Raw genomic sequence first — 19,670 nt, 5'->3', positions numbered from 1 at the left:
ACTTCTTGGCCTGAATGCCAAGAGTCACATCTGGAGGAAAACTGGCACCATCCCTACGGTGAAGCACGGTGGTGGCAGCATCATGCTGTGGGGATGTTTCTCAGCGGCAGGGACTGGGAGACTAGTCAGGATGGATGGAAAGGTGAGTGGAGCAAAGTACAGAGATCCTTGATGAAAAGTGCTCTGGAGCAGATTAAGACCTCAGACTGGGGCAAAGGTTCACCTTCCAACAGGACAACGGCCCTAAGCACACAGCCAAGACAACACAGGAGTGGCTTCGGGACAAGTCTCTGGATGTTCTTGAGTGGCACAGCCAGAGCCCGGACTTGAACGTGATCAAATAGCTGTGCAGCGACGGTACCCATCCAACCTGAAAGAGCTTGAGAGGATATGCAGAGAAGAATGGGAGAAACTCCCCAAATACAGGTGTGCCAAGCTTGTGGCCAAGAAGAGTAAAGGCTGTAATCGCTGCCAAAGGTGCTTCAACAAAGTACTGAGCAAAGGGTCTGAATTCTTATGTAAATGTGATATTTCAGTTGTATTTTTTATACATTTGCTAAAATGTCTAAACCTGTTTTGCTCTGTTATTATGGGCTATTGTGTGTAGATTGATAATAAAAAAAAGAATTTCATACATTTTAGAATAAGGCTGTAACATGATAAAATGTGGAAAAAGTCAAGGGGTCTGAAAACTTTCCGAGTGTACTATATATCAATTGCTTGTCAAAATTGCTCAAGCTCAGTATATTTTCTTGAGAATCATTGATGGAAGGCAGTATTCAAACCTTCTGATTTTCAAGCAGATTCATGTCAGGACCATTCAGGAACCCTCAACACCTCTACTGGTCTGTCTTCAGTATTAAAATGTGTAATTGTCCCGCTGAAAAATACAACTTTATCGAAGGGTTAGGTATTTGAGAAGACTACAACAACTTTTCCTTTAACTTTGCATATTTTATATTTATTTTGATCCTGACAGCGAGCTGGCCCTTACTCTGACACTTAAAAAGGCACAACACAACTTGCTCTATAAATACTTTGGAAAAACAGGGAGTCTAGACAAGTTGAGCCACACGGCTCTCTCTCTGAACACCACCACAGGGCTCATGGCACTAGCCTAGCTAGTCAGCACATTGCTAGCCGGAGAGAAGCGTGGGCTTCCCTTGTCACTCGACAAAAAAATGTGTCTCTCGGATGCATGACCCTAGGATGGCAACTTAATTCTAAGTGGTTTAATGTGGGCTTTATCCATTCTGATTCCTTTATACTGTTCAACCAAACTTCAACCAAAAATAAGTAGGACAATACTTCACTGTCAGTTGTCTTATTTGTAGAACATTGCATAGGAATGAAAATCCTCTTTTGTAGACTAACTATGGTACTCGACCAATGGTTTTCCATTTGCATAGTTATTTTTTACAATGTTTTATCATTTACACACATTTTTGTGTGTTAGTATGCCTATAATTTTTCTGGCTGTGCATTTTCATCTTCAAATACAGTTCTTAATTTCACCACTAGAGGTAGTAAGACGACAGAATTATCTATTTGGCATGGTTGCCCTCCCGAAGTTCTCAGCTTTTAGCAGTTTCTTGCTAGCTATAAAAACAGATTTAAATAATTATGAAAACAAATCAAACATGAAAATCCAAACCAGTCCGTGAATGAATACAGGTATATATATATATATTTTTTTTTAATGGTTTACCGCTGTTAGCAATTGACGTAATTCTACAATAACACAAACTCCAAAGCAAATCAGCGGGAGGAAAATAGGTATATAGGTATACTATATTTAGTACTCTAGTTTTTAGTCCTCTCAGTTGTGTATTTATCTTCAAAATATTCGTATCCCGCCCAGCCCGTGGGTTGAGCTAAATGCGAGTTAACAATTTTACACTTGCGGGTGAAAAAGCTAGTTTCGGGTAGCTAGCCTTCCGGCGAGTTACCTGCGTTAGCTAAGCCTTACGGCAAGAGCTAATCTTTGTAGTGTCATTTCTAGCTAGCTAGGCGAGAGATCGGAGCTAGCAACACTACCGTTGCTGTGTAGTACTAGTACGGTTAGCTAGCCTTGCAGCTGGTTGGCTAAAGCCTTGCAGCGGCAATGACTAAACTAATACCAATAGCAAGCCGTGTGGTGCTAGCTAAACGGAGACTGACGAGTAGAAGATTAATTCTACTCTAAGCAAAACCTTTTAAGTTGAAGTCCTACATTTGGCAGTGTTAACCTCACGGTTCTCCTGAGAACGGTTCAGTAAGAAAAACAGAAATCCAGTCGAGTTGAGGAGCGCTTTAGTGTACGCAGTCAACTTCTGCAAGGAAGACAGGCGAGAATGACCAGTTGGGCGGGCGAGTGACTCCCTTGATGGAGGAGAGGGGCTCATCTCTCACCACTCGACCTGTCTGTCTCCATCAGATGCTGTGTGATTGTTTACTTCGAGCTGGGGAGTTTTTGTCAGGATCAAAATAAATAACAGAGCAAAGCCCAAGTAAAAACTTAGAGGACAACCATACTCAGTCTTCTGAAAACCTAATCCTGGGATTGATTTTCTGCAGGACAATTACACACATTGTTATGCCAAAGACACACCAGAATGTATTTCCAAGAGGTGTTGAGTGTTCCTGAACGGTCCAGTCTCAGTCTTGACTTTAAGCTGCTTAAACAAATCTGAGACAATGTTTGAATATTGCTGTCCAATGACTCCCAACCAAATTTACTGAACTACAGCAATTGACAAAAACAATGGAAATAAAAGGTAACACTTCAAGTAAATGAGGGATAAAAAGTATATTGAAAGCAGGTGCTTCAACACAGGTGTGGTACCTGAGTTAAGTAATTCATTAAAATCTCATCATGCTTAGGGCCTGCCTGAGAAAGCATTTTGTGGAAGTATGGCGTCGCATCCCTACAATAGAGTTCCAGAGGCGCATTGAAGCTGTTCTGGCAGTTCATGGTGGCCCAACACCCTATTAACATAATTTATTTTGGCAATTACCTGTATGTTGTCCTAAGAGTTGTGCAAGGTTTGTGGAATCTTATTCAAAATGATTCACAGCTGTTCCATTTAAATATTTTTTGGAACATTTTCACATTTTCCTTCACTTTGAGAAAATAACGTAGACCGGTAAGAAAAATATAAAATGTAATCCTTTTTAGATTTAATTTTAAGGCGGCAAAATGCGAACTGCGCAAGGGGTGTGTAGACCTTCACTATGCACTGTAAATATGAAATATACTGTATAGAATTGGGCCAAAGGCATTTAAAACATGTTAGTTACTATTGTATTAAATGTGCTTATATTCTGACAAAGTTTAATACAATTCTTCAATATGAAAATATATTTCATTTTCAAATGGGCTATAAATGTTTTGCTTTAAACTACCACATTTGGAAGGACTTTACCAATACATTTGAATGATTTTTTTTTTTAAGGAAATCAAAGCTATCTATTTAATCTGATAATGTATAATAGGATATATATTTAATCTGATAACTTTTCACCTCTGTAAAGCCTTTGATGGAAATTCACCAGTGACTCAATTACAGAACTATGCGGTGGTAGGTTTTGGTGAAACGCTCCATCTCTTGACCACAGTATTTTACCATGATTAAAATCTTCCAAAAGTGTAAATATGACATGTTTACTGCTTAGCTACTGATTTTGCAGTGTAATAACAGTTACAAAGCAGTACTTCTAACAACCTACACTTTGTCAGAGAAGTTATTGCATTCTGTCTGTCACTATGGAATTGTGTGTGTGGACACTTACATGTAGCATCCCACACTCAGTCATTCAGTAGAAAATGTAGTCAAAGCAGATGTCATATACATGTACGGCAAAATATCTGCTTCATATCAGCATAATTTCGTTTTTTTATTAATAAAGATCCTAAAATAATATCAAACCATTCCTTGCCAATTTGCTATATGTACAATAATAAGGCCTATTCAATGAAACAGGTGTCCTCATTTTAAGGCTACAGAGAGCACAATGTTAGCCTGGATGCAAGTCAGAGACTTCCTTCACTTTCTCAGCCTGGTAATTCTGTCAAAGAAATTCTGGGCATTGTATCGTTAATGAGGGCTGTTTCTACGGAACACAGGGCAGTCATATTTTAATGACTTGGTCATTTTGTCATAAGCAGCCATGGTCACAGAATGCCCAATGTCAGGTATTGTTAACCCCACCCATAGACCCAGAGGATGATGCTTGGCCAGGTCATATTCTAACTGTGTAGTGTATTGTAACATTAATAACACCAATTTAGCCAAATCCTGGAGTAGACTTTATTTCATGAATGATAAACAATTTGTTGTTGTTGGGCTTTTTTGCACATCTATACATACTTGTTGATGAAATATTGAACTTCTATTTCTTCCTCCCAGGCTTCTGAACTTTGTTGTCTAGTCCCTGGATGTACTTGCAGGGAATTTGATACTTGTCTGCAAAATAAAGCGTGAAAAAGCCTTAGAAATTATGCACATAAACACCTGTTAAATCAAGAGACGGAATCAAGACATTACAAGACTGAGGTTTCCAAAAGGACATATTTGCGAACCTAGTAGAAGTTTGCAGACTTGCTGGACCTGGTTTCCCTGTATTTGGACCAGGACTCGGTCCTTGGAGCCGGGGACCGGGTTCAGAGCTGAGCTGGCTTGGACTCTGTGCTGCAGGGCGACTGACACAGCCATGGGGTCCAGACCATACACCTCCAGGTTCTTTATCATAGTCACCTAAAGAGAAGGGAGAAAGGGATGGACGGAAGGAAGGATATTTTATTAAAATCACAAAGATTGAGGAGTGTTGCTTTAAAACATGAGTTCGTAAACATGTTGTCATGGGTGTACCTTCTTGTTGGAGCCCCTGGAGGCCACAGAGATGTCTATGGGCTCAATGTGGCCCTTCTTTACTATGGGTGGCTGGCCAGGGAACACCAGCTGGTGGCAGTGCTGCATTTTGTATAGCGTCCTATGGACACAAGATGGTGGTGTTAAATCATAATCCAAGGCCAGTGATGCAGCATGACTTCAGGCCAATGTTTCACTTCCCATAGCTGTTTACCTGCTGAAAAGGTCATCCCACTTGAGTGCCTCCACCTCCTGGTATTCTGACTTCTCCAGTAGGCAGTCACATAGGATCGGGTTAATGATGACATAACTGGTGGAGAGTTCACACAGACTGTGTTAATATAGGATTGTTGATAGCTACCACCTTGAACAGATACTCTCTTGGGGCATATTTGCGCTAGCAGTGCATCTCCCAAACAACTGGATATTGAACGTCTCAAATCATAAAATCATGTCTCAAATAATGAATGAAAGTGAAAGCTTTGAATCCACGCAATCATCTCACTTTTTATTATTCTCATCAACCAGCTCGTTCCTCTTCACATAATCTGTGATGATTGCTCTCACTTCCGCTGGTTGGAGTACTGTTCCTTTCCTTTGAGAGAGAGCACATACATGTCAGTATAACACAAAAAAATATATATATTAAAACATAAAAAATAAAAAAAGACTACAAACACACTAACGCGTGCAGGCATGTACCCAGACTCACCTCTTCTTGGCATCTTGAAACAGAGGCTCCAGACGAGAGGACACACTATAGAGGGTAGTGATCTCAGGGGGATGGTAGGGCTTCTCCCCATCTGCTCCTCCCACCTCCACTGAGGCCTCCTCTATCCCAGGATCCTTTGGGGTGCGGAAGGAGCGCAGTCTAGATGCAGCAGAAAAGACAGTAGTAAAACACTATTGCTAATCTCAAGTCCCTTCATAAATGTCGTAGGTGGAAGAGGCTATACTCACTCTGGGTTCTTCCAGTCAACCTCTACAATGCTCTCCACCCCTTTACTCAGCTCCTTCACCCTCACCAGGCTGTGCTGCTGCTGCATGCACTGAAGGAACTTGGATAACTGGGGACAAAACATTAGATTTAGGATTTAAAAGGATAATTCAGTGATCATTGATGGATAGTCAAATTAAAAATGTCTGGGTTTTGCCATCCTGTCTCCAAAATTCAAGTTTATTAGAAACATCATAGCATTATGAAATGAAATGTATTTTACAAGTTAAGTCGAGGACAACTCTTATTCTAAGGCAGGGGTTACCTTTTTATAGCTTGATTTCTTGATGTCAAGTTGCTTTCCACTTGGACTGTAAAACAACAATTCATATGAGTGTTCAATTCAAAGCTACTTCTTTTAAGCAGAATCCTAACTTGAGATAGGCCAGATGCACAGAACTATTTTGCACTGATGTCAGTGGGAAACTCAATGTTCCCGAGTAGTGTTTACCAGCAGGAGAACATGTGGATGCGCAGGAAGCTACTGGTCAGCAGGGGGAGCTCTGACTTCTTCACTTTGCTCTTGAGTGCCTGGAGGAAACACTGCAGCAGCAGGGCATCCATCTGTTCTGTAAGGACAGGACTATGTTTGTGAGATACAATTACAGTATATATATATATATCACAAACATGTCTCTTTTTTTTGGTCAATTCATGACTCATATGCAATAAGATACCTGCTTTCAAAGAAAGACACTTAACATCAAATATGTTTGCCATCAATCTCTTTGTTTTAGGATTTTGATTTATTAAGGACAAAGTAATTGTGTTGGAATTACATATTGACAGAACACTAGAGTAACAAAAAAAACAGAACTCTTCTCAATTCCCTTAGACCCAAACACATGGATACATATAATAACTGCCAAACTCTCCTCTCCCTGGATCTCCAGTTGAGCAGTAATAGCTACCTTGTGGGCTTCTCAGGTCTTCTCCTTCCTCTTTCCCGTGCTCCCCCTCCTCCCTGTCAGCCAGGCTGAGCTCCTGGATACCAGGACAGGGGGCATCTGTGGCCTTGTCACCATCAGAGTTGGGACACGGTTCCTCTTCATCCCCCTCTGTTGCCTCATCATCCTCCTCTTCTTCTCCATACATTGCCTCGACACCCTCAGTGTCCATATCAGGAATGGAGGGAGGACCAGACTTGTCTCCAAATGCCCTAAAAAAAATAAAAAAATGAAAAGTGTAACACTAACCAGGTTTCCATCCACAGTTTATGCGAGTAAAGTCATACCGTATAAAAAATAAAAAAAATCACGACAGCTGTGATGGAAACAGGAAGTTTCGTTACAATTTTATAAATGTCGACAGAATCTGTTCGTTCGACATGGTGGGATCTTTTTGTGTCTAAAATTAATTATGCAATAAATGGTGGTGGAAACGACTTTATGCACAAATATTGATATAATATAATATTGAAGTAGACTTGAAGTCACGCGATTATATGGTCGTCCTCCGACTATGACTCGGGAAACCATGCAGTTTACTAGGCTACAGACTTCACAGGGTGGTGAAAGTGCACTGTGATCTTGATGACCCTTTCCCAATAAATATCAATGGTCTTATTCTGGTGACCTGCTGAATGATGCTGGACTACCATTTCACAAATAAAAATATTATTCTCGCCCTCAACCATAATAATATCATCATGTAGACTAGCCTACCCGCACTGTATCTTCTAGAGCACACATGCCAAGGCCAGAGTAGGCTATTCAATGCAACAGTTTGTGACAAAACTATCGGTAGAGTTGAAAATGTGATGGAACTTTAGGTTTTTATTTGTTACATGAAAACTTAAGCAAAAAATAATATTTTGTTTGCACTACGTCATCATGTACATTTCTTTTCTTTCGCAACAAGTTCATTGGGTGGAAACGCACAAAATGCTTTTTTCTTTATGTGGATTTTAGAATATTCACATTAAAATCTGTCCCCAACTGGATGAAAAACTAGCTATTGACAAACAAATGTGTCAGGGTTATAGTAATTGACAGTCTGACCATGCTTCAGTGTGTGTGTTGAGGTTGACCAGGCACTCACCACAGGCTGTCCATGTAGGTGTGGAGGACTGACACCCCTCTGCCCTTCATGCCCAAGCTCCTCATCTCAGCACTGGACATGGTGGCAGTGCCCACTGCCATGGGAGCCCTGGAAACAAACAACCAGGACGTTGTGAGAAAGAATATGAAGCCTGTCATTGTCAATGTGTTCATTATAGACAGCGGTAATAGCCAATTAGTGACCACAAACAGCTTCAGTCGATCAACTTCCTTCTGATGTATGGCTTAGCCCTACCTGTTGCTAACAACTTTAACAGCACAGCAGTCCCCCTTCTTCACCTCTGGGAGACCACTTAGAGGCACCACCACTCCAGGCAGCATGAGATCTGTGGAGGAGCAGGGAGGATAGAGTTTCAGAATACATGTTAATGACTGATACATTGATTAATATTAGTCCAGGTTTTACATAAGACAAATAACCTTACCTGCCCCTCCAGCCAGCTTCTGTAGCACTGGAGGCCATGTTGTGAATGTTGGCAAGACATGGGGATAATGCCAAAGCGTATACACTGAAAAACAACAAGACACTGTACAGTCAAGATTTCCCTTTTTTTCCTGAATTATATGGTCAGTGCATCTGCCACTTGACTGTAACACTACCTGTGGGATAGAGGCATTTCTCCAGCTCAAAGAACACTGGGTTCTTATGAAGCATGTAGAGGGTCACTGCATCTCCCTTGTGGGCATAAATCTTCACTACATTCAGCTCCTCCTTGTTTGGGACCAACTCGGACAGTTCCTCCACGGACAGAGAGGGAAAGGCTGTGGATATGTCAGCTTTCAGCTTCCTCCTAAGGTGAGAGGCGATATGAAATATTATCTGAAATAGTTTTCAGGAAATGTTGTTATGCTTTCATTTCCACAAGCCTATAATAACTGAATTACAACCACCATCTGCACCTTAGTGGTGGAGTAGGAAATGGAACAGGTCAGATATCCAAAACCTAGATGTATGCAATAATCTTCAGTAGCCCAAAGGCCGGCAGATGGCGATATTTAGTCGCTTCATCGCCATCTGCCGGCCTTCGAGCTACCGGCACAGTAAGTTGAAATTTGATTTAACTTCTGGCTTCCCAGCGACAGTTTTTGTGCAACCCAATACAATAGCGAGCAACACTGCAGTGTAAATACTCCAGCGTTGCTAATAAGAGCAGATAGGTACCCATCTACACTAATCATAGACGCTAAATATCTTTAGCGTCTATTGACGAAGGGGGCTCAATACGCATTTCATGGGGGACTTTTGTTAAGAGCCCCGACGCTTTCTCTAAATGTGAACAGGCATCACTTCCAGTAATGTTTTGGAAATATTAAAAGATTGTGTTCCTTATATCAGTGAGAAATCATTTTCAAAAAAACAAAATGTTTAATTACTACACACCTTCATAGGGTTACCACACAGCCATATTTCCATGTTAAAGCACTTGTTCACGGAAAAGAGATGGAAGACAGGCATATCAGCGCTAAATAGATTTCTGCATCTCCAAACACCTGTGTGTAAACGGAAGACTGACGCCACAAACGTGTGGTCACTGAAAAACACTGTCGGCTGCAATTGTGTTAAAACCAGTTAAAAAGTGTCCAGTAAGTGTATATTTTGATGTGATATAAAAGTAGAGATCTTTAGGTTTCAAGAACCGTACGTACCGCAATTGAGAATCAATTTGATTCCCAATAAGACGGAGTATTTGGCCAATTCGCCTCTAAACAGAACATGTAAGGTCCTTTGACTATACAGTGCATCTGTGAAGTATTCAGACCCCTTGACTTTTTCCACATTTAATTACATTACAGCCTTATTCTAAAATAGATTAAATAAGTGTCCTCAATCTACACACAATACCCCATAATGACATTTCATAGACATTTCTGCAAATGTATTGAAAATGTCACATTTACATAAGTATTCAGACCTTTTACAAAGTACTTTGTTGAAGCACCTTTGGCAGCGATTACAGCCGCGAGTCTTCTTGGGTATGACGCTACAAGCTTGGCATACCTGTATTTGGGGAGTCTCTCTCATTCTTCTCTGCAGATCCTCTGAAGATCTGTCAAGTTGGATGGGGAGCATAGATGCACAGCTATTTTCAGGTCTTTCCAGAGATATTAGATCGGGTTCAAGTCCGTGCTCTGGCTGGGCCACTCGGATATTCGGAGACTTGTCCGAAACCACTCATGCGTTGTCTTGGCTGTGTGCTTAGGGTTGTTGTCCTGTTGTAAGGTGAAACTTCGAATATTGAAAAAGAATTGTGCATTTTTTCCCCCATAATCCATCCAGTTCGCTTGATTTTTAATAAAATATTACACTGGATCTTTATTGAATAAGTTCCTCCATTTCTTTTTGTTTTTCCTGTAACTTATTCTGAAGCTCTATTGTACAGTTTTTATTGCTATCTAACTGTACTGTTAGTCATTCAATTCCCTTTGTTAATATGGACTCTTGATCTTTTGTTTTATCGATGAGTACTGAATTGCATGGCCTCCAAAGGCACATTTAAGTGTCCCATACAATAAGGGGATCTGCTGTACCTATGTTATGTCGGAAAAAGTCAGTTATAAATTATTCTGTCCTAGTTAAAAACAAGTTATCATCCAGTAGGCTTTCATTAAATTATCATCCACCTCGTTCACCTTGCCTGGGAGATGAATGGCTTGTAGGGAGGCCAGATGGGGTAGGGCCCATATCAAGAGTTGTTGGGCCACCTGTATGGAACATACAGACCTCGTTCCCCCTTGATGGTTGATGTGGAATGTGGATATTGTCGTCGTTCAGCCACGACTCCGTGAAGCATAAGATGTCAACAGTCTTTAGAAAGAGTTTCAGGCTGGTTTTTGGAAAAATGACCCAGAAATTGTAGTTTTTCTAGGTGGCTCCCATTTTGGCAGTAGTGTTTCCAAGCGCGTGGAGGAAAGCGCGTTCTTTCTTGTTTATCTCTGGTAAAGACAATAACGCTTCTCCGTCTTAAATTGTATCGTTTATTTGCGTATTAGGATATCTAAAGGTTTGATTATAAACGTTGTTTGACTTGTTTGGAAAAGTTTATTAGTAACATTTGGGATTCATTTTGTATGCATTTTGACGGAGGGAAACTGAGTGGATTATTGACTGAAGCGCGCCAGCTAAACTGAGTTTTTATGGATATAAAGAAGGACATTATCGAACAAAAGGACCATTTGTGATGTAACAGACCTTTTGGAGTGCCAACAGAAGAAGATCAAAGGTAAGGCATTTTTTATATCGCTATTTCTGACTTTCGTGTCGCACCTCCCTGGTTGAAATGTGTTTGTCATGCATTTGTATGATGGGGCGCTGTCCTCAGATAATCGCATGGTTTGCTTTCGCTATAAAGCCTTTTTGAAATCTGACACGGTGGCTGGATTAACCTGTTAGGGCTAGGGGGCAGTATTGACACGGCTGGATAAAAAACGTACCCGATTTCATCTGGTTACTACTCCTGCCCAGTAACTAGAATATGCATATAATTATTGGCTTTGTATAGAAAACACCCTAAAGTTTCTAAAACTGTTTGAATGGTGTCTGTGAGTATAACAGAACTCATATGGCAGGCAAAAACCTGAGAAGATTTCATGCAGGAAGTGGCCTGTCTGACAAGGTGTCGTTCTTCTTGTCTCTGTTTATTGAAGAGTGAGGATCTTAGCTGTCCCGTGACACTTCCTACGGCTGCCATATGCTCTCAGAAGTCGGCAAAACGCTGAATCGTGGCTTTGCAGGCTCTGGCTGAAACAAAGTAGCGCGTTTGGGTAGTGGCTGGTTACAGTACTGTGAGACTCAGGCTCGTGCCCGCGTCGACCGAAAGCTTTGTTTTCTTTCCTCTGTTTAGCTAAATGGACATTCCCGGTCGGAATATTATCGCTTTTTTACGAGAAAAATGGCATAAAAATGGATTTTAAACAGCGGTTGACATGCTTCGAAGTACGGTAATGGAATATTTAAAAAAAAATTGTCACGAATTGCGCCATGCGCACGACCCTGATTTACCATTTCGGATAGTGTCTGGGACGCACGAACAAAACGCCGCTATTCGGATATAACGATGGATTATTTTGGACCAAACCAACATTTGTTATTGAAGTAGCAGTCCTGGGAGTGCATTCTGACGAAGACAACAAAAGGTAATCAAACTTTTATAATAGTAAATCTGATATTGGTGAGTGCTAAACTTGCCGGGTGTCTAAATAGCTAGCCCGTGATGGCTGGGCTATGTACTTAGAATATTGCAAAATGTGCTTTCACCAAAAAGCTATTTTAAAATCGGACATATCGAGTGCATAGAGGAGTTCTGTATCTATAATTCTTAAAATAATTGTTATGCTTTTTGTGAACGTTTATCGTGAGTAATTTAGTAAATTGTTAGTAAATTCCCCGGAAGTTTGCGGGGGGTATGCTAGTTCTGAACGTCACATGCTAATGTAAAAAGCTGGTTTTTGATATAAATATGAACTTGATTGAACAAAACATGCATGTATTGTATAACATAATGTCCTAGGATTGTCATCTGATGAAGATCATCAAAGGTTAGTGCTGCATTTAGCTGTCTTCTGGGTTTTTGTGACATTATATGCTAGCTTGAAAAATGGGTGTCTGATTATTTCTGGCTTGGTACTCTGCTGACATAATCTAATGTTTTGCTTTCGTTGTAAAGCCTTTTTGAAATCGGACAGTGTGGTTAGATTAACGAGAGTCTTGTCTTTAAATAGCTGTAAAATAGTCATATGTTTGAGAAATTGAAGTAATAGCATTTCAAAGGTTTTGAAAATCGCGCCACAGGATTCAACTGGCTGTTACGTAGGTGGGACGAATTCGTCCCGCCTGCCCCATAGAGGTTAACAAGAAGGTAAGCTTTATTTCGATGTATTAGACTTGTGATTTTATGAAAGTTAAATATTTCTAATTTAATTAGAATTCCGCGCTCTGCAATTTCACTGGATGTTGTCGAGATGTTCCGCTAGCGGAACGTCTAGCCATAACAGGATATCCTCCGCCTTGGGCTCGTCAGAGTAGTGAAAGAAGAAAAAGGATTCTACTAGTCTGTGGTGGGAAATCGCAGTCCTGATGTCTAGAAGTTATTTTCGGTCATAAGAGACGGTAGCGGCAACATTATGTACAGAAATAGCAAAAACATAAGTTACAAACAACGCAGATAAACGAACAAAAAAATACACGATCGGTTGGGGGCACATAAAACATCTGCCTTCTGCTCTGGAGCCATCTTATGTCATATCGGTGCATCACTAGTCAAGTTAGTAACTACAGTATGTATTAGACCACCCAGACACAAAGATGGTCATCCTTCTGAACAGAATTGCAGAACACAAATTAAACTGCTCAGGGATGTTACCATGATAACTTTGGTGGTTTTAAAACACCTACAGAGTTCAATGGCTTTGATAGGAGAAAAATTAGGATGGATCAACATTGAGTGAAAAGAATACAAATATACAGAATATAAATCAAAAACATGCATCTTGTATGCAACAAGGCACTAAAGTAATACTGCAAAAAAAAATGTTTTGGCCTCAACGCAAAGCCTTATGTTTGAGGCAAACCCAACAACACATCACACAAATGAGGCAGTTACTCAGTGATGGTGGCTGCATCATGGTATGGGCTAAGCACAGGCAAAATCCTGGAGGAAAACCTGCTTCAGTCTGCTTTACACCAGAGACTAGGAGAGGAATTCACCTTTCAGCAGGACAATAACCTTCAACACAAGGCCAAATCTACACTGGAGTTGCTTACCAAGACAGTGAATGTTCCTGAGTGGCCAAGTTATAGTTTTTACTTAAATCTGCTTGAAAATCTATGGCAAGACTTGAAAATTGCTGTCTAGCCATGATCCCCAAAATCTTGACAGAGCTTGAAGAATTTTGATAATAATAAATGGGCAAATATCACACAACCTAGGTGTGTAAAGCTCTTATAGACTTACCCAAGACACCTGTGAATCGATGCCAAAGGTGTGTGTTCTACAAGTTGTCCTCTAACCAGTGATGTACATATTATGTGTAGTGTTGGAGGGTTGTTAGTTTTAAAACAGGATGTGCAACCTCATCTCCCCCCTCTCGCACTATTTAATTTGAAGTGATAATCGATGAATGATTGACGTGGTGAATTCCTCTTTATGTTTTGGTAACCCCATACTTTTCAAAACATAGCGGTTGGTCTTCTGCGGGTTGTTCTCTAACCAATGCTGTAAAAATACCTCCAGTTTCAATGTGGTTTTTGAGTTGGTAGTTTCAACAGCACACACACACACAACCCAATTCCCCCCTAATACATACTGTCCACGCGGAAAGTATTCAGACCCTTTGACTTTTCCACATTTCGTTAGTCTTATTCTAAAATTGATCCTCAATCAATACAATATCCCATAATGACAAAGCAAAAACAGCTTTAGACATTTTTGCAAAAGTATTTTTAAAAAAAACAAGCTTGGCACACCTGTATTTGGGAAGTTTCTACCATTCTACTCTGCAGATCCTCTCAAGCTGTCAGATTGGATGGGGAGCGTCGCTGCACAGCTTTTATCAGGTCTCTCCAGAGATGTTGGATCGGGTTCAAGTCCGGGCTCTGCCTGGGCCACTCAAAGACCTTCAGAGACTTGTCCCGAAGCCACTGCTACGTCGTATTGGCTGTGTGCGTAGGGACGTTGTTGTCCTGTTGGAAGGTGAACCTTTGCCCCAGTCTGAGGTCTTAAGTGCTCTGAAATAGGTTTTCATCAAGGATCTCTGTACTTTGCTCCATTAATCTTTCCCTCGATCCTGACTAGTCTCCCAGGCCTGCCGCTGAAAAATATCCCCACAGCATGATGCAGCCACCAACCATGCTTCACCGTAGGGATGGTGCCAGGTTTCCTCCAGACGTGACGCTTGACATTCAGGCCAAAAAGTTCAATCTTGGTTTCATCAGACCAGAGAATCTTGTTTCTCATGGTCGGAGAGTTCTTTCGGTGCCTTTTGGCAAACTCCACGCAGGCTGTCATGTGCCTTTTACTTGGGAATGGCTTCCGACTGTCCACTACCATAAAGACCTGATTGGTGGAGTGCTGCAGAGATGGTTGTCCTTCTGGAAGGTTCTCCCATCTCCAGGAGGAACTCCGGAGCTCTGTCAGAGTGTTCTTGGTCACCTCCTTGACCAAGGCACTTCTCCCATGATTGCTAGGTGGCCAGCTCTTGGAAGAGTCTAGATCAGCCTTTCTTAAAGTATGGGTCACGACGGACCTGTTAATGGTTTAGAGTAAATGTACAATGATTTCATTAATTAATGGAATTGATTTGGCCAAGTGCAAATGGACTCTAGTCATTGCGCTCTCTGCTTAACAGCGGTGTCAGTTTGGCAGCTGCGCGAGTGGGAGGGAGATGCCCGTGTGCTTCGCTGTTTGCCGGATCTTTTTTCTGTAGTGTTCTTGAAGATCACTCCCCACAGCACACGACACAGCGCTGTCATTAGGCAGCAGATGATGCGCTGTCAGCCAATGACTTGTCATTCTCACTCACCATCACTCTCAGATGTCATCAAATGACCGCTGTCATCAAATGGAGTCCCGTTTGCCACAAGTTCTGACCGCAATAGTTCCAACCTAGACAGATGAATACAGTGCACTGGGAAAGTTATGAGACCCGTTCCCACATTTTGTTATGTTAGTCTTTTTTTTAATTATTTTTTTATTTAACTAGGCAAGTCAGTTAAGAACAAATTCTTCTTTACAATGACTGCCTACACCGGCCAATTGCGCGCCGCCCTATGGGACTCCAAATCACGGCCGCTTGTGATTCAGCCTGGAATCAAACCAGGGTGTCTGTAGTGACGCCACTAGCACTGAGATGCAGTGCCATAGACCACTGCACCACTCGGGACGCTGGATTGTTTTTAAATTAAACCCTCAATCTAAAAACAATACCCCATAATGACAAAGCGAAAGCAGGTTTAGAAATGGTGGCAAATTTAATTAAAAAATAAATAAAAATTACATAAGTATTCAGACCCTTTGCTATGAGACACAAAACTGAGTTCAGGTGCATCGTGTTTCCATTGAAAATCCTTGGGATGTTTATACAACTTGATTGGAGTCCACATGTGGTAAATTCAATTGATTGGACTTGATTTGGAAAGGCACACACCGGTCTATATAAAAGGTCCCACAGTTCACAGTGCATGTCAGAGCAAAAACCAAGCCCTGAGATCGAAAGGAATTGTCCGTAGAGCTCCGAGACAGGATTGTGTCGCAGCACAGATCTGGGGAAGGGTACCGAAAAAAAAATCTCTGCAGCATTGAAGGTCCCCAAGAACACATTGGCCTCCACCATTCTTAAATGGAAGAAATGTAGGACGACCAACACTATTCCTAGAGCTGCCCACCCAGCCAAACTGAGCAATCGGGGGAGAAGGGCTTTGGTCAGAGAGATGACCAAGAACCCGATGATCACTCTGACAGAGCTTCAGAGTTTCTCTGTGGAGATGGGAGAACCTTCCAGAAGGACAACCCTTTCTGCAGCACTCCACCAATTAGACCTTTATGGTAGAGTGGCCAGACAGAAGACACTCCTCAGTAAAAGGCACATGACAATCCATTTGAGGTTTGCCAAAAGGCATCTAAATAATTGTCAGACCATGAGAAACAAGATTCTCTGGTCTGATGAAGCCAAGATTGAACTCTTTGGCCTGAATCCCAAGCATCACATCTGGAGGAAACCTTGCACCATCCCTACAGTTAATCATGGTGGTGGCAGCATCATGCTGTAGGGATGTTTGTCAGCGACAGGGACTGGGAGAGTAGTCAGGATCGAGGCAAAGATGAACAGAGCAAAGTAGAGAGATCCTTGATGAAAACCTATTTCAGAGCGCTCAGGACCTCAGACTGGGGTTAAGGTTCACCTTCCAACAAGACAACGACCCTAAGCACACAGCCAAGACAACGCAGGAGTGGCTTCTGGACAAGTCAATGTCCTTGCGTGGCCCAGCCAGAGCCCGGACTTGAACCCGATCCAACATTACTGGAGAGACCTGAAAATAGCTGTGCAGCGACGGTCCCCTCCAACCTGACAGAGCTTGAGAGGATCTGCAGAGAAGAATGGGAGAAACTCCCCAAATACAGGTGTGCCAAGCTTGTAGCATCATAGCCAAGAAGAGTTAAGGCTGTAATCGCTGCCAAAGGTGCTTCAACAAAGTACAGAGTAAAAGGTCTGAATGCTTATGTAAATGTGATATTTCATTTTTGACATTTGCAAACATTTCTAAAAACCTATTAGTGCTTTGTCATTATGGGGTATTGTGTGTAGATTGATGAGGGGAAAAAGCTATTTAATCAATTTTAGAATAAGGCTGTAGCATAACAATGTGGAAAAAGTCAAGGGGTCTGAATCATCTCTAAATGCACTGTAAATATCAGTGAATTATCGCCTCTGAGAATAGTATTGACGTATACACTGAATGGGTGACTGGGTTCATCAGGAAGTGAATTGAGGATGTTGTTCCCATTGACAACTGGAACGTATTAAAACCAAAACCCGTAGACAGTTTTGGTGCGTGTGCAGTTAATAAATACAAGTAATACGGTTACTATTTATTCCCATGTATGTGTAGATGGTACATTTTAAGTCTTCAATATCACTAACTGTTTCTGCATATTGGCTATTGATTTGGACATGTTAACTGTGCTATTGGGCGATTTATCTGAATGTTGTCTCAACTGGAAGCAGCAAAACAATTTAACTTCAGTTTTAGGAATCTAACTGTCAACATTAATTTCCAATGGTATTGTACTTAACCAGGTAGAAACCGCTGACCGAGTCCAAAAACCTGCTGTGATATACAGAAATAAACCTAAGACGGGTTTACCCTGCCAGTCTATAGCAAATGGAACAAGGGACTCTCCTCACCTGTCGGATCCTTTGATCACTGTGTTGGACTTGACACGGAACGATTTCGAAAACATCGTAAATCTGACCGTCGTTAATTAAAGCTCTTACTCCTGAGATGTATTCAAATATTTACTAAGTTTAAACCCACATTTCGCAAGTTTATTCGTAAAAAAAATTAAAATACAGCACTAGAAATGGAAAGCAGCGTGTCCATTTTGGTGCATCATAAAATACGTCCGACAAGACTCTGCCATTGCTGCTAGTTAGTTCCTAAGAAATATTTCAACATAGCTACCTTCTTTGATGGGGTTTAACGGCAGTTGGCATCCAATTCATTACCGCCACCATCTGGACGGAGTTTTTAAAAGAAACAAAAAAAACGACATACAAAATTAAACACAAATTAACAAAACCCATTCCACTTCAATCAGTCCACTTAACAAATAAATCACGAGGGGGTGTGGTATATGGCCAATATTCAACGGTTAACGTTTTTTCTTTTGTACGATGCAACGCAGAGGCCTGGATACAGCCCTTAGCCATGGTATATTGGCCATATACCACAATTGCCGAATTGCTATTATAAACTGGTTACCAACGTAATTAAAGCAATACAAATAAATGCTTTATCATACCCGTGGTATACGGCTGGCAGCCAATCAGCATTCAGGGCTTGAACCACCCAGTTAATTATCCTAAATAAATCCCTACACAGCCTCGGGCTCCTGTGAAGGAGGAACATCCACCGACAGGATTTCTTGCACAACCTCGGCTGTGAAATTTGTTGGTACCCTTCCCAGGGGCGAAAATCTGATATCAACTTTGGAGGGGACAATTACATGAAATTTTCTCAAGAGCAATTCCTGAGGGGGACACCAAAAGTAATGCTGTAACACATAGCCTACATTGTAATATGGTAAATGTATATTGAGGAACCAAATAAATAAGGTGTTTGCCGTACTCCTAACTACCAGTACCCAAAACTACACAACTAATCACAACAGCAATACCATTGCCTTTAACAAATCTTAGTTCAGTCACCAGTTTAAGTTGAGAGTGGGGGTATCCATGGCATTTTCCAATTATGTTCCTATTTTACAAGTTAAAAAAATTGAGAACCTTTCATAATGTTGCCAAACAAAGACTCAACAAACTTACCTGAGACTCCCTGTCTCTGCCAGTCTGTCCCTGCATATCTGTCCCCAACTCTGCTGTCTGTGTACCATCTGTTGCCTGCTCTGCCTAATGACATCATTGTGAAACATTTCCATTAGAATTTCATTTCTTTCTTATGAACATTTTATCAACTAGTCTTTGAGATATTAGGCTACTAGGGTTCTTACTTTGCGTTTTGGTGTACTGAAAAATACTCTGATGTCCGTCTTTTATTTTTCTGCCATTTTTCTACCTGGCTGGCTGGCTGGCTACACACACACACACAGTGTGTAGGTTATTTACAGTAGGAGATGGGCTTCTATCATCTTATCTTTTATCATTCTATTTGGGCTTCGATCTAAATAGGTAGCTAGCAAATGTGAAACGGATTAAAATGACAAGAGTTGACAGCTGTATGAGTTCACCATTTACACAACATATGCTGCAACCTTTTGTAATTTTAATAGTTTGTTTCATATTGGCTGGCTTCCAACAAGAGCTGAATTTGCAAAGCTAGCGAGCACCAATTCCGTTTCAGTGGTGTTTGCTATAATCTTTGCTACCCGGGTTAAATAAAGGTGAAATAAAATAAATAAATAAATAAAAGTTCCCTTGCGACAATTTAGCTTTTGCAATGAGACCATTAAATATATTTAAGACAATGGTAGAAGAGAGTGTAGTTCTGTTCAGTTTGGACTTCAGTTTATCGCTAACCTTATCGCAGGG

The 19,670-nt window shown here is 41.1% G+C and overlaps 1 protein-coding gene across 1 annotated transcript; it reads right to left on the bottom strand.

The window, feature by feature from the left end:
* Positions 1–4,275: 4,275 nt before the first annotated feature.
* eif2d (eukaryotic translation initiation factor 2D) lies at positions 4,276–18,056 on the bottom strand. The gene is made up of 15 exons (XM_014145366.3): positions 17,808–18,056; positions 8,508–8,698; positions 8,333–8,416; positions 8,143–8,233; positions 7,888–7,995; positions 6,759–7,006; positions 6,299–6,416; positions 6,113–6,158; positions 5,811–5,917; positions 5,563–5,721; positions 5,356–5,445; positions 5,065–5,160; positions 4,851–4,971; positions 4,562–4,736; positions 4,276–4,445 (listed from the first exon to the last, which is right to left on the bottom strand). Exons 1-15 carry the CDS (start codon positions 17,861–17,863, stop codon positions 4,372–4,374), a joined length of 1,764 nt encoding a protein of 587 aa, XP_014000841.1. The 5' UTR covers positions 17,864–18,056; the 3' UTR covers positions 4,276–4,371.
* Positions 18,057–19,670: the final 1,614 nt, after the last annotated feature.

The sequence above is a fragment of the Salmo salar genome, chromosome 15 (genome assembly GCF_965601325.2).
Source record: "Salmo salar chromosome 15, fSalSal1, whole genome shotgun sequence".
Lineage (NCBI taxonomy): Eukaryota > Metazoa > Chordata > Actinopteri > Salmoniformes > Salmonidae > Salmo > Salmo salar.
This window is presented reverse-complemented; position numbering and strand designations above follow the sequence as displayed.

Bases quoted from the DNA above. Each gene is read 5' to 3' on its own strand.
- eif2d (XM_014145366.3), bottom strand. From the start codon at position 17,863: ATGTTTTCGAAATCGTTCCGTGTCAAGTCCAACACAGTGATCAAAGGA. The intron at 5,722-5,810 runs GTGAGTATAGCC...TGCTGCATCTAG, and splicing joins GTTGACTGGAAGAACCCAGA to ACTGCGCTCCTTCCGCACCC. The intron at 4,972-5,064 runs GTAAACAGCTAT...TTGTGTCCATAG, and splicing joins TGGGATGACCTTTTCAGCAG to GACGCTATACAAAATGCAGC.